General features: G+C 48.5%; 1 protein-coding gene across 1 annotated transcript in view; it reads right to left on the bottom strand.

Moving 5' to 3' along the window:
* Window positions 1-12,576, bottom strand: part of LOC121868981 (organic cation transporter protein-like) — a 286,571-nt gene that overhangs the window by 243,241 nt on the left and 30,754 nt on the right. The window contains exon 2 of the mRNA XM_042370028.1: window positions 2,655-2,746. Within this exon, the coding sequence (XP_042225962.1) occupies window positions 2,655-2,736 (82 nt within the window). The 5' untranslated portion in view covers window positions 2,737-2,746. The remainder of the gene's footprint in view (window positions 1-2,654; window positions 2,747-12,576) is intronic.

Here is a 12,576-nt window from a genome sequence, read left to right as displayed (position 1 = left end):
CTGGATTCCCCACCAACCGCTACGACATTCACGCCTCCGCCCTCCCCTTCTGGAAGCTAAGGGATAGCCTCTATGCGGACGGAGAGCTGGTGTTGTACGGCCCCAGGATCGTCGTTCCCGCTGCCCTCCGCCGGCGCACCTTATCCCGCCTCCATGACAGCCACCGCGGCGTTGAAGCCACCAGGCGCAGAGCCCGTCAGACCGTCTTCTGGCCTGGTATTGACGCCGATATTAAGAGCACGGTTGAGGCCTGTGAGCCTTGCCAGCAACTCCAGCCCAGCCAGCAACAAGAGCCGTACCTGTGCAATGACCTCCCAAAGCGGCCCTTTGAGTCCGTGTCCGCCGACTTCTTTAATGTGGCCGGAAAGTCTTTCCTGGTGGTCGCCGACAGGCTCTCTGGATGGCCCGTGGTAGTTCCCTGCGGTCGGGACACCACCTCTTCCAGGGTCATCCGGATGTTCTGTCGCTTCTTCCGGGAAGTCGGAGTGCCTCTCCGCCTCCGAACCGACGGTGGGCCCCCGTTCAATAGCCACGAGTTCAAGAGCTTCGCCGAACGCTGGGGCGTCCACCACATCGTCACCTCCCCTCATTACCCGCAGGCGAATGGCCACGCCGAGGCAGCGGTAAAGTCCGTAAAATACCTCATCCTCAAGACAGCACCGACGGGGAACCTGGACTGCGAGGAGTTCGACAGGGGCCTACTGGAACTCCGTAACACCCCTACCCCTGCCGGACGCTCTCCTGCCCAGGTGTTGTATGGCCGCCCCCTTCGTACTCGTGTGCCTGCCCACCCCCAGTCCTTCTTAGATGAATGGCAGATCAAGGCGGACGAGTGCGACCGCAGTGAGGCTGCCCGGATGGCCCAAGTGACAAGCCACTATGACGCCCACGCCCGCCCCCTTCCCAGGTTGACCGTCGGCCAGCAAGTACGAATCCAGGACCCGACGTCACACCGCTGGGACAAGGTCGGGGTCGTCATGGGCCGTGGCGAGTCTCGTTCGTACCAAGTCCGCCTCCCCAGTGGTCGTGTGTGGTGGCGAAACAGACGCCATCTCCGCCCAGTGCCATCCTCTAGTGACGAACCTTCCTCCCCGTCCCCTGTGTCCCCTTGCCCAGACCAGGAACGAAGGTCGTCAGTTGATCCTCCCATTGTCCCTCGCCGCTCCCCCCCGACTCATGGAAAAAGAGTCCGTAGACCGCTCGAGATTGCACTACGAGCGTAAAGGGGGAGGGAGGTGTATAGATATGTGAACACGCCTGACGCCAAGACTCTGTTACCATTCATTGTACCATTTATTCACATGTCTGTATTACTACATATTATTATACCATGTCCGATATCTATGCTTATGTCTAATGCCTATGTTCACTTACTATGTCCCGATATACTATGTCTGTACCGCGCTAGTCGAGTAACTAGAGGACCTCATTTATTGTCCTAGTGATGTCTAGCAACTCTCCTTGCCCAGCTAGACAACTGCCCTCAGATCAGCCTCGGCCTACCTACGGTCCGGGGTCCCTTGTGCTCGCCTCTGTATCGGTCGGCTATCACGCCAAGTCTTGTACACTTATTGAATATACCTACTGCTCGTGCTCTGGAGTTTCAAGAACCTTGTCTAGGATTGCATCCACTACACTGATGATGACGATGAAGAAGAAGGATCGTAGTGGAAAGTTTGTCCTTACAAAATCTGTAACTAAGTCTAATTATTTCTCACAGGTAATAATTGCCTGCCATTCATATGCCATGACACAAGATGGAAACCTGCATAATATACTATTTAGATTGATAATGAAATAATTGTAGAACTGATGAGATATAAATGAAATAAGTAACTTCATCTGATTAATGGTAACCCTTGTCTGTGTTTCCTGTTTCAACCTGTCATTGTCAGTCCCTATGACTCAATACTTGACTCTTTGCCCTTTCCAAATAGGCAACTAGGCTATATACATTGAAATATACCCAATATAATGTGTTGTGTATATTAAGACTGTATCATGCGGACAAGAAAATTCAGTCCTACACTACAAGTATAATATGCAAAATGGATTGACCTCTAAATGTTAATGAATATGGATAAAATTTTACAGACCTTATCTATGAACCAAATGGACAATTTTAAGGCTTGTGGAGGCAATATATTACTACTTATATTTTTTACCATATAGTTTTGGACCACCCTAATATATATATATATATATATATATATATATATATATATATATATATATATATATATATATATATATATATATATATATATATATATATATATATATATATATATATATTATATATATATATATTTATATATATATATATTTATATATTTATATATATTATATATTATATATATATATATATATATATATATATATATATTTATATATATATATATATTTATATATTTATATATATATTTATATATATATATATATTTATATATATATATATATATATATATATTATATATATATATATATATATATATATATATATATATATATTTATATATATATATATATATATATATATATATATATATATATATATATATATATATATATATATATATATATATATATATATATATATATATATATATATATATATATATATATATATATGCAGTAACTGTACGTGTACTCACTGTAAGCCAGAGCTATAATATTGAGAAGATTCCACTTCCCGGTACCCAAGTGGGTGAGCAGGTGGTCCAGTTGATTAGCCATGATGATGTACCTGGAGGAGACAGGCATAACTATGATCATTATGCTGAAAATATGTGCGAATCTATTGTTGTAACCAGAAATATGTGTGATATCTAAAATTAATGTCAGTAAATATTGGCTGGATGCTGGAGGGGAATGGATAGAAAAGTAGATGTAAAGCAATTTACGTAGTGAAATATGAAATGACTCTTTTAATTATTATATTGAGGATAGTCATTTAAAACAAGGCAGTGGTCTGAAAGAGGAACTTTCTTATCATACGTGCCTAAGATGATATACTATCCGTATGAGTGGGTTTCCTCAAAATTTATCTCAATAAGAAAAAATACAGGCATTATATTTTCGGAAAGTGCCACAAATAGTAGAATTAATGTATGGTAATATATGGCGGAAAAAAATGACGATAATACATAATACAGTTCAAAACAATAAAACAAGAGGGACATGGGTGTTCGCTGGACCTTTTCCACAGGTAGGACAAAAAACCCAAAGAAAAAATCCCCAGTTAAAGTGCATAATAGGACAGAACTTCCCTATTGCGTATAATTATGTTTTTTAACGTTAGGTTTACGTTTTGTTAGGTAAAGAGATTTTGTCCTTGGGCAGTTTTTATATGAGTGGAATTTGTCCTTGACTTGGCAAGGGGATAAGCTATCACCCACAATCGGTTTGGTAGGTTCAATATTTTAGGATTTTATTTTTTATTTAAAGATTATAGCAGGCTTATAACTATACTGCATAATGAGCTTGATACATGATGATTATATGAATTCATTAATATAAGATTACATGAAACAATTATATTGCAATAGAGTCTGTTGTGTACAATAATTATAAGCATCTTTGCTCGGTAGTCACAATCACACAGATTAACTCCATCCATGAACAACAAAAATGTGTTCATCTTTAAAAGTTATCCCCCAAATGTATATCGTTAGATTCTCCTTCGCTACAATTCGAAACGCTAGACGAAATGCTTTGATATGATCCTCAGTGCATCATCACAAGATCACAAGTTGTACCAGCTCGACATATCAGCAACAGATAGAGAGGCGGGTAGGATTAGGAGTCGTCCTTGTAATGCATACTAAATACTTTAATATAAGAAGAAATCCAATAAGCTATATTTATGTATGTATTGTGTTGGGTAAAAGCAAAGCCTGTGTTTCCAGGCCACTGATTGATGATTACAATAACACTGAAATATATATTAAATGGAAGTGTTTCGGAACATCATAACTGAGACGGAGACCTCAAAATGGACATTTCACCATTATCTCGTTGTAGTAACGGAATTTCATTCATACTGTGGGAGACCCATGTGATACTTCCAATCAGGAGTGAAGGAAACACACTGGTGTCAAGTTCGTAAGTTCTATTTCTGGGACAAACACACAAAAGGAGTTAAGACAGGGGAACAGCGTCCTGTCTTGGAATCTCTCCCGGTATCTCTCTCTGCGCATGCGCGTACAGCGCGCATGTGCCTAAAACATGAACTAACATTCAGTGACAAAAGGGAGTATGATTATAACATATAATACAGAGACCTGAATCAATAATGGTAAATAGTACAGTTACATATTACAGCATATTCGTCTCATATATCTACACCTCCCTCCCCCTCACGCTCGCAGTGCAATCTCGAGAGGACTCTTTTTCCAGGAGCCTTTGAGAGTGACGTGGGAAAACTGGGGGGTCACTGAATGAGGACTTACTTTTCTCGTCCAAGCAAGGGTTCACAGGGATGTGGGGGAGGGGTTCACCACTAGGGGACGGTACTGAACGAAGAAAGCGGCGATTCCGCCACCATACCCGACCACTAGGGAGACGGACCTCGTAATCCCTGGTCTTGCCGCAGCCCATGACAACCCCGACCTTGTCCCAGCGGTGAGACGTCGGGTCTTGAATCCGAACTGTTTGCCCGATACTCAACCTGGGAAGGGGTCGGGCGTGCTGATCGTACTGTGCCTTTACCTGGTCAGCACGGGCGGCTGCACGACGATCGCAGTCCTCGGTCTTGGCCTGCCACTCCCTCGAGAAGGACTCAGGATGGGCAGGGACACATGACCGTAGTGGGTGGCCGTATAACATCTGTGCTGGGGAGCGACCTGTGAAGTTGGGGGTATTCCGCAATTCCAATAAACCCCGGTCAAACTTCTCACAGTCAATGTTGCCTGAGGGTGCCGTCTTGAGGATAAGATGCTTGACGGACTTTACGGCAGCCTCGGCATGTCCATTGGACTGGGGATAATGTGGCGAGGACACCACATGATAAACTCCCCATCGCTCCATGCAGTCCCGGAAGTCGTTGCTGGTGAACTGGGGCCCGCCGTCAGTCCTCAGGCGGAGAGGGACACCAACTTCCCGGAAGTAGCGACAGAACATACGTACTGTATGAGAGGCAGTAGTGTTGCCTCCGCAGGGAACGACAACAGGCCAACCTGAGAGCCGGTCGGCGATGACGAGAAAGGACTTTCCCGCCACAACGAAGAAATCCGCAGAGACGGACTCAAAGGGCCTCGTAGGGTTGTCGTTGTTCATGAGGGGTTCCTGCTGCTGACTAGGCTGCAGCACCTGGCATGGCTCGCAGACTTGAACGGAACTAGCGATGTCGGAGTCGATGCCTGGCCAAAAAACAGCTTGTCTCGCCCGGCGCTTCGTAGCTTCCACACCCCTGTGGCTGTCGTGCAGGTGGGCTAGGGTGCGGCGGCGGAGGGCGGCAGGAACCACAACTCTTGCTCCATACAAGACGAGGTCGCCATCAGCATAGAGGTCGTCCCGCATCTTCCAGTATGGGAGTAAAGAGCTGTGTAAGTCGGCGTCCTGCGGTGGAGACTCTTCTGAGATGACGGCGTTCACGGTCACTACAGTCCTGAGGTGTGCAGTAGCATCAGCACATGCGATCTCGTCCTCTGGTGTGGGGTGGCTGACTGGGGCTCGTGACAAAGCATCAGGGATGCAGAGCAGCTTGCCAGCACGCCACACAGCTGTGAAGAGGTAGGGCGAGATCTTCTCCTTAAGGCGTTGGAGGCGGGGATTCTCGACCGCATCCAAGGAGTAGTGGTTCAGGATCGGGATGAGTGGCCGATGATCCGTCATGAGGTTGAAGTGTTGTAGGCCGATCAGATACAACCTACATTTGGACATGGCCCAGACGGCGGCTAACAGCTCCAGTTCGATGGTGGCGTAGCGAGTCTCGGCGTCAGTAAGAAACCGAGAGCCACACTGAACCAGACGAAGGCGTCCATTGCCGTGGTCCTGTAGCAGAGCGTATCCAATCCCGTAGAGGCGAGAGGCATCAGTCTGGAGGACAACTGGCAGGGCCGGGTCGAAGGAAGCGAGAACAGGTGGGCTAAGGAGAGCTGTCTTGACGCGACGGAATGCCTCATCATGGTCAGCTGTCCAGGTGAATGTTCTCTTGGGGCTCATCAGGGGGCGTAGGGGCTGTGCTGCAGCGGCGATGTCGGGGGTGAACTCAGCCAACTGGTTTACCAGGCCCATGAACGAGCGGAGGTCGGTCAGGTTGGCAGGAGTTGGGAAGTCCCGGATCGCGCTGACCTTTCCAGGATCAGCCGAGATGCCCTTGCCTGAGAGGGTGTACCCACAGAAGTTCACACTAGGTGCGGCGACCACAAACTTATCCTTGTTGAGGGTGATCCCGTACTTGCGGCACCTGGTGAGCATCTGGTGAATACGCTCAAGATGCGTGGAGTAATCCTCGTCATATAGGAGCACGTCGTCGATGACCTTGACACAGTTCGCCACACCCTGAAGGGCCATGTCACCACGGAGGCAGAAAGCATCGCCAGTAGCCGCGAAACCCATAGGTCCTCTGCAGTGCTGAAATCGGCCGTACGGTGTGATGAACGTCGTGAGGTGCTGATCTTCTTCCGCAAGTTCCATCTGCCAGTACCCACATAAGGCATCTGCTGTAGTAAAGTACCTTGCCTTCGGGTCCACACTGCGTATAGCGGTGAAGGGTGTCGGTGAAGGGTGGGTCGGGCGGGAAACTTGGCTATTCAGCTTGGTGAGGTCGACGGTGATACGAACTCCAGTAATGTTCTTGGCGACTGCTACCATGGGGTGACACCAATCCGAGGGGTCGTCACCAGCAGGCTTAATGATCCCCTGGGCTACCATAGAGTCGAGTTCCTTCTTAACTTGGCTCTGGAAAGCGAAGGGTATCTGTCGCGGTGTGTGGATGGCGAAAGGTACTGCGTCATCCTTCAGGTGTATTCTCATGGGGGAGCCAGCCATTGGCTTGAGTGGAGCCGTCTTGAGGTCCTCCTTGGAAACCAGCACGTCCTTGAATTGCAGTAGGAAGAACTCCCTGGCTGCAGAAGGTGACGTATTGGGTGGGAGGGGCAGCTCCTTGCACCTGTTGACATGTTTTATTTCCAGAATTGGCTTAGGGAAGTCTGGAGATATTATGGCCAACTCTTGACAGTGGCCATAAGACAGTAGTGGCATCTGAACACCTTTGTGGACCTGAATCCTGGCAGAACATGACTGCTTACCTAGGGTGAGGGTAGCCTGAAATGTACCCAGAGCAGGTGCCATTGTAGAACCGTCTGCGGTGAGCGTTGTAGAAGTTGACGGTGGTTGCAAGCTGCTCCTAGGGATCCCCAGAATGTCGAGGTGTCTTGTGTCGATGACTGTGACGTCCGCACCTGTGTCAGGAAGCATCTGGATACGGGAAGTAATGTCGCCGTATGACAGGTGAACACAGATGGGCTGAGGTGTCTTGCTGACAGGGGAAGAAGAGGATCCCACGCGACGACAGCGCTTGTTCTTCGCCGCCTGAGACTTGCAAGTAGTATTATTCTTCTTCTGTGACTGACAGCATTTGTCATAGTGTCCAATGCGGCTACAGGAGCGGCACTGAACGTTGTTGGCAGGGCACTTCAGTGTCCTAGCCCAATGACCACGACGTCCACAGTTATTGCAGGTGCTGTCAGCGGCAGGGCATTCAGAACCATGCCGGCGAGCACAATGCTGGCAGGAATGACCTGGCGTCGAAGTCTGAAGTGATGCTGAAGATTGATGAGAAGCTGAAGTCGGATGTGAAACTGAAGTCGGATGTGAAGCTGAAGTCGGATGTGAAGCTGAAGTCCGGTCACGTCCTTTGTTCTTCTTATATGCGAAGATGGCACACAGCTGGTTAGATGGAGCACGAATGGCAGAAGTCGCACTTCTGGTGGCTTCGTAAGAGCGGCAGGTGGTGACAACATCCTGTAGAGAAGAGGCAGTGTCGAGGGAGATAAGCTTCTGAATAAGCTCTTCGTCCCGCACGCCCATGAGGATAATCATCTTCAGCTGTGTTTCCTCACAAGTCGACGAGTTCCCAGGACAAACGTCAACCTCCTCAGCGATGCGTCTGAGTCGTACGTAAAAATCGGCAAATGACTCACCCTCCAGCTGCTTACAACTGAGAAGTTCTCTCCTACGCAGAGCTTCGTTGCGGAGACCCTTGATATGCGTCTGTAAAGCATCCAAGACGTCCTTCACAGTCTTGTCTGTGCCGTGGGGAATTTGCAGGGTGTGCTCCAGGATACGTTGCGTCTCTAGGGTGAGACACATCCTCATCTGGATCAGCTGTTTCTCCCTAGGCAACCTCGATAAATCGACCATCATCGAATAATCGTCCCACCTCCGACGCCATTCACGGAATACCTGGAACGAGGCATCAGCTTGGAGTGGCGGTGGACTCTGAGCGAGTGCTTTCTGTGGGGGGGGCAAAGAAGTTGAAGAGGACCCTGCAGGCGCACCTGTGGACGAAGAGGCAGGTGTAGTAGCTGCTTGAAGGGTAACAGGTGCCAACAACTCGATAATGGCACTGAATCTGGCATTTTCTTGTTGACGCCTGTGATCCTCTTCACGTCTTCGTTCATCGTCTTCCTGTCGCCTCCTGATGTCGTCTTGTCGTCGGTTTTCTTCCAAAAACTGAATTAAATGAAGGAAGTCGACACCTGTGGCAGATTGCGGACGTGTGTAGTGGGGGCTAAGGGTGGGTGGGGCCGCTTGATCCACTTTCCGCTCCACTTGGAGTCCACTTACTGCACCGACATCCGTCTGAAGTTGGGCTTGTTGGGTGTCTGAAGAAAACCCAATAAATTCCTGATCTTCCATAAGGCCTGGTTTATTTCTCTCACAATTACTGTAATTAATAAGTGAGCAGAAAAGCAATCGTCTTTAAATGGAAGATAACTGCGAGCGTCTGTGAGTGTGTGTGTGCGTTCGTTCGTGCGTGTACTCGAGGCAGGCTGGCGAGCGAGCGGCGGTTACAGCAACTCCCCTCGCGGCTCAGACGCCCAGTGCCGGCCGAGTCATGAGCGGGGAAGGATGTCAAAACTTGAGCTCTCCCATAGGTCTTAAATAGGCTTCCCTCTTTTGTAAAAAGTGCAGGAACACAGGGAAACACTTTAAAGACACTAAAGGGCACACACAACACTGAAAAAGCACTTCACAACACTGCACTGTAAATCCAGGAATATCTGTGGAGGTACGCGCCGAGATCCACTCGACAGGAGGAGTTGACAAGATGGCGGCTCCGAGAGAGATTCTGTGTCCACTCCAATTCTGAATAATGTGATGTCCCAGCTAAACACTGCGCCATGTGGGAGACCCAGGTGATACTTCCAATCAGGGGTGAAGGAAACACACTGGTGTCAAGTTCGTAAGTTCTATTTCTGGGACAAACACACAAAAGGAGTTAAGACAGGGGAAACAGCGTCCTGTCTTGGAATCTCTCTGGGTATCTCTCTCTGCGCATGCGCGTACAGCGCGCATGTGCCTAAAACATGAACTAACATTCAGTGACAAAAGGGAGTATGATTATAACATATAATACAGAGACCTGAATCAATAATGGTAAATAGTACAGTTACATATTACAGCATATTCGTCTCATATATCTACACATACTGAATTTCACAATGTGCCTACTCATGGTGTTCACGATATGTCTAATTTATGAAGAAACATACGACGTGCGCAACGTGCAACGTCAACAAAGGCTGTGAGCGAGCACTCCCTACAATTCTCAATTCTGACGAATCTAGTGTCACTTATGAAATTTCGTGTTGCTGGACTTAGACAGAACTGTTGATAAAATGTCTGGACTTTCTGCCTGGACCCTCTGGTTGGTTGTTTTCACATTTGCGCATGCGCAGCGCGAAGAGTGTGACGTATTTACAAACTACCCAACCACCCCCAGCACCTCTACCCTGCTCCACCACTCTGTGCGACGGGGCAGCGACGCTGTGGTGAATGTGGTGACATTGCCGCCACCGCTCTGTGCGCTGCCAGTAGTGGTGTCCAGGGGCGTTATAGAGTATTCCGTCACCCTTGCCTACCTGGAGGCCGACCTAGCACTAAGGGACAGGGATATGTCACCCGGGGAAGCTTAGCCTATACCGCCACCAAACGCCCCTTGGAGTCCACGTCAGACAGTGACAGTGACAAGGAATCTCCTTCTCCTGCTTCCAAAACTCCCAAGAATATAGAGGCTTCTTCTTCTCAGAACGTGGGTCCCTCGTGCATCACAACGCGGGAAGCCTCCAACTGGGAACACTTAACTCATCAGACCAGGTGCAGCTTCCAGCCCACGGGCATTCCATCTCGAGGGCAACTTCGTCTCTGGCCGCTTCCCAGCCCGCTCTTATACCTCCAGCTTTTGCCCCCCGAGCTGACTACATCAAACTCTTCTTCAAAAGTAAGTTGGCTAACCGAGGTCACCAAGACCATTCATCTCGACCGGGACCTTGCAGTTACCTCTTGCTACGTCTACAGCTCCAGACGACGCACGGACATCATAGATAGAGTTAGGACTGGTGAGTTCCTCTTCATGCTCCTAGACGTTCAGGACTCACCCGACAGGACCCGCAAATTTACGAGCTACCTCCTCACTCCCTACACTATATGCATTGATCCTTCCCTTACCAAAGAAATTCTGCTCGTCGTTTCCATCAGAATGGAAAAGCCATCAACTGGCTTATTGTCATCTGGAGTTTCCCAGGCCCTCCCCCACCAGCTATCGCCTTCAGCTTGTTCCCCTGTCTCCCATCTTGTGAACTACGCAAAATGAAGTCCGAAGAACTTTTGTGCTTTAAGTTATGGGGAATCGGTCATATATCCCGCTACTGCTCTGCTCCAGAGAAATGTGCCTGGTGCGTTGAGGCCCATGACTCCCGTTCATGCCCTCACCAGGCCCCTTCATCACCCACTACCTCCGATGCCTCTACCTCGAGGCTACATCTCCCAACTGCGTCAGATACCTCTCAATGGAAATGTCCTCGCTGTCATGAACGAGGAGTCACTGTCTGGCACGGTTGCACCAGACGCCTGCCCTCCGCTCCAGCTTCTCCACCACCATCGTTGTATGTGTCTCTGGTGTATCCGAGTGCACCCACATCTATGCCACAGGACGCCACACCACCGGTCACCTCTACTAATCCTGATTCTGTCGAAGTTCTTGCCCTCCGTGATGCTGTGAACTCTCTGTTGTCTCGGTATGCCTCACTTGCAGCACGTCTTAATGCCACTGAAGCTCGTACTGATGGTCTGGGAAGCAGGCACATCACAATTAAAAACACTCTTGCCTCTCTTGTAGAAATTCAACAGGTCGTCATCACGTCTGTCACCACCTTTACTGAGAAGCTAGATGCTCTCTCCTCTCGCCTTGGGGGGACCATTGGTCTCCTGTCCCCCTCAAGTGGCGCACCACAAAGCGATATCCTTTCCCCCTCCTCTTCCACACCTGGCTCTCGTAAAGGTAAACGTCAAGTTCGATAACCGGATACCGCTTCACATTATCGCATGGAAGGCCTGTGGAATCAGAAACGATACGAAACTCGCTGCACTTGAAAGTTAAGTTTTTCACCATCATCCGGATGTTATATTCATCCAGGAAGCCTTTGCTACCCGATCTCTATTTCGAGGGAAGGTTCCTTCGCTTACTGGCTACATTCCCTATGTTCATCTTGTCAGGAATGGTCTCATCAGCTACGTCTGCTCCTCCATACCACATCGACTTGTTCGCTGCTCTAAGGATGGCACTATGACCATCCAGCTTCATGAGATAGCATTGGGTGATGGCAAAATCCGTTTATGCAACGTTTACTCTGCTCCTGTCAGGATAAATCTCTCTGTCCTCCCTACTCCTCCGACCTCTGGCATGATCTACATGGGAGATTTCAACACTCGACTTCGTTAGCTTGGGGACCTCTCTCCTAATCCCAACCAAAATGGAATTCGCCTTCTTGAATACATCCGCCGTCACCAGCTATCTCGCTGGGATACTGGTGGTGCCACTCACTCTTGTGGAGGTACCCTTGATCACATCTTTACTTCTGGACTCGTGACATCCCATGTAAGGTCCTCATCCATCCCTATCTACATCTCGTACATGTCTAACCTACTTTCATCATTCAATTTAAAGTCGCCGGAGAAGTCATACTCCTCCCTGGTGAACTCCACACATAACTTCCACAGTCACTACGTCTCTCGGCCACACATCATACGTCGCTCCGAAGCCTATGCCTGAACTTATCCTCCAAACGGAAAAGAAGGCGGTGGAGAATGGTATCTCAATCCAAGGTGAACCGACCCTTGACCGTCTCCACCAGTACCAGTCGTCCAAAGAGGATCTAATTGCCCTCCAACAATGTGTTCGGTCTAAATCCTGGCGTAATCTCACAGACAGCATTAACCATCAGACAAGCGTGTGAGCCATGTGGCACCTCATCAACAAGGTGGTCAAGAAAAAGTCCTCTAGTGCCCTTCGCCACAGCCCAGCAGAATACGCACAAGATCTTTTCGAAACATGGTCAGAACAATCCT

This window comes from Homarus americanus, unplaced genomic scaffold, assembly GCF_018991925.1.
Source record: "Homarus americanus isolate GMGI-L3 unplaced genomic scaffold, GMGI_Hamer_2.0 scaffold24694, whole genome shotgun sequence".
Classification (NCBI taxonomy): domain Eukaryota; kingdom Metazoa; phylum Arthropoda; class Malacostraca; order Decapoda; family Nephropidae; genus Homarus; species Homarus americanus.
This window is presented reverse-complemented; position numbering and strand designations above follow the sequence as displayed.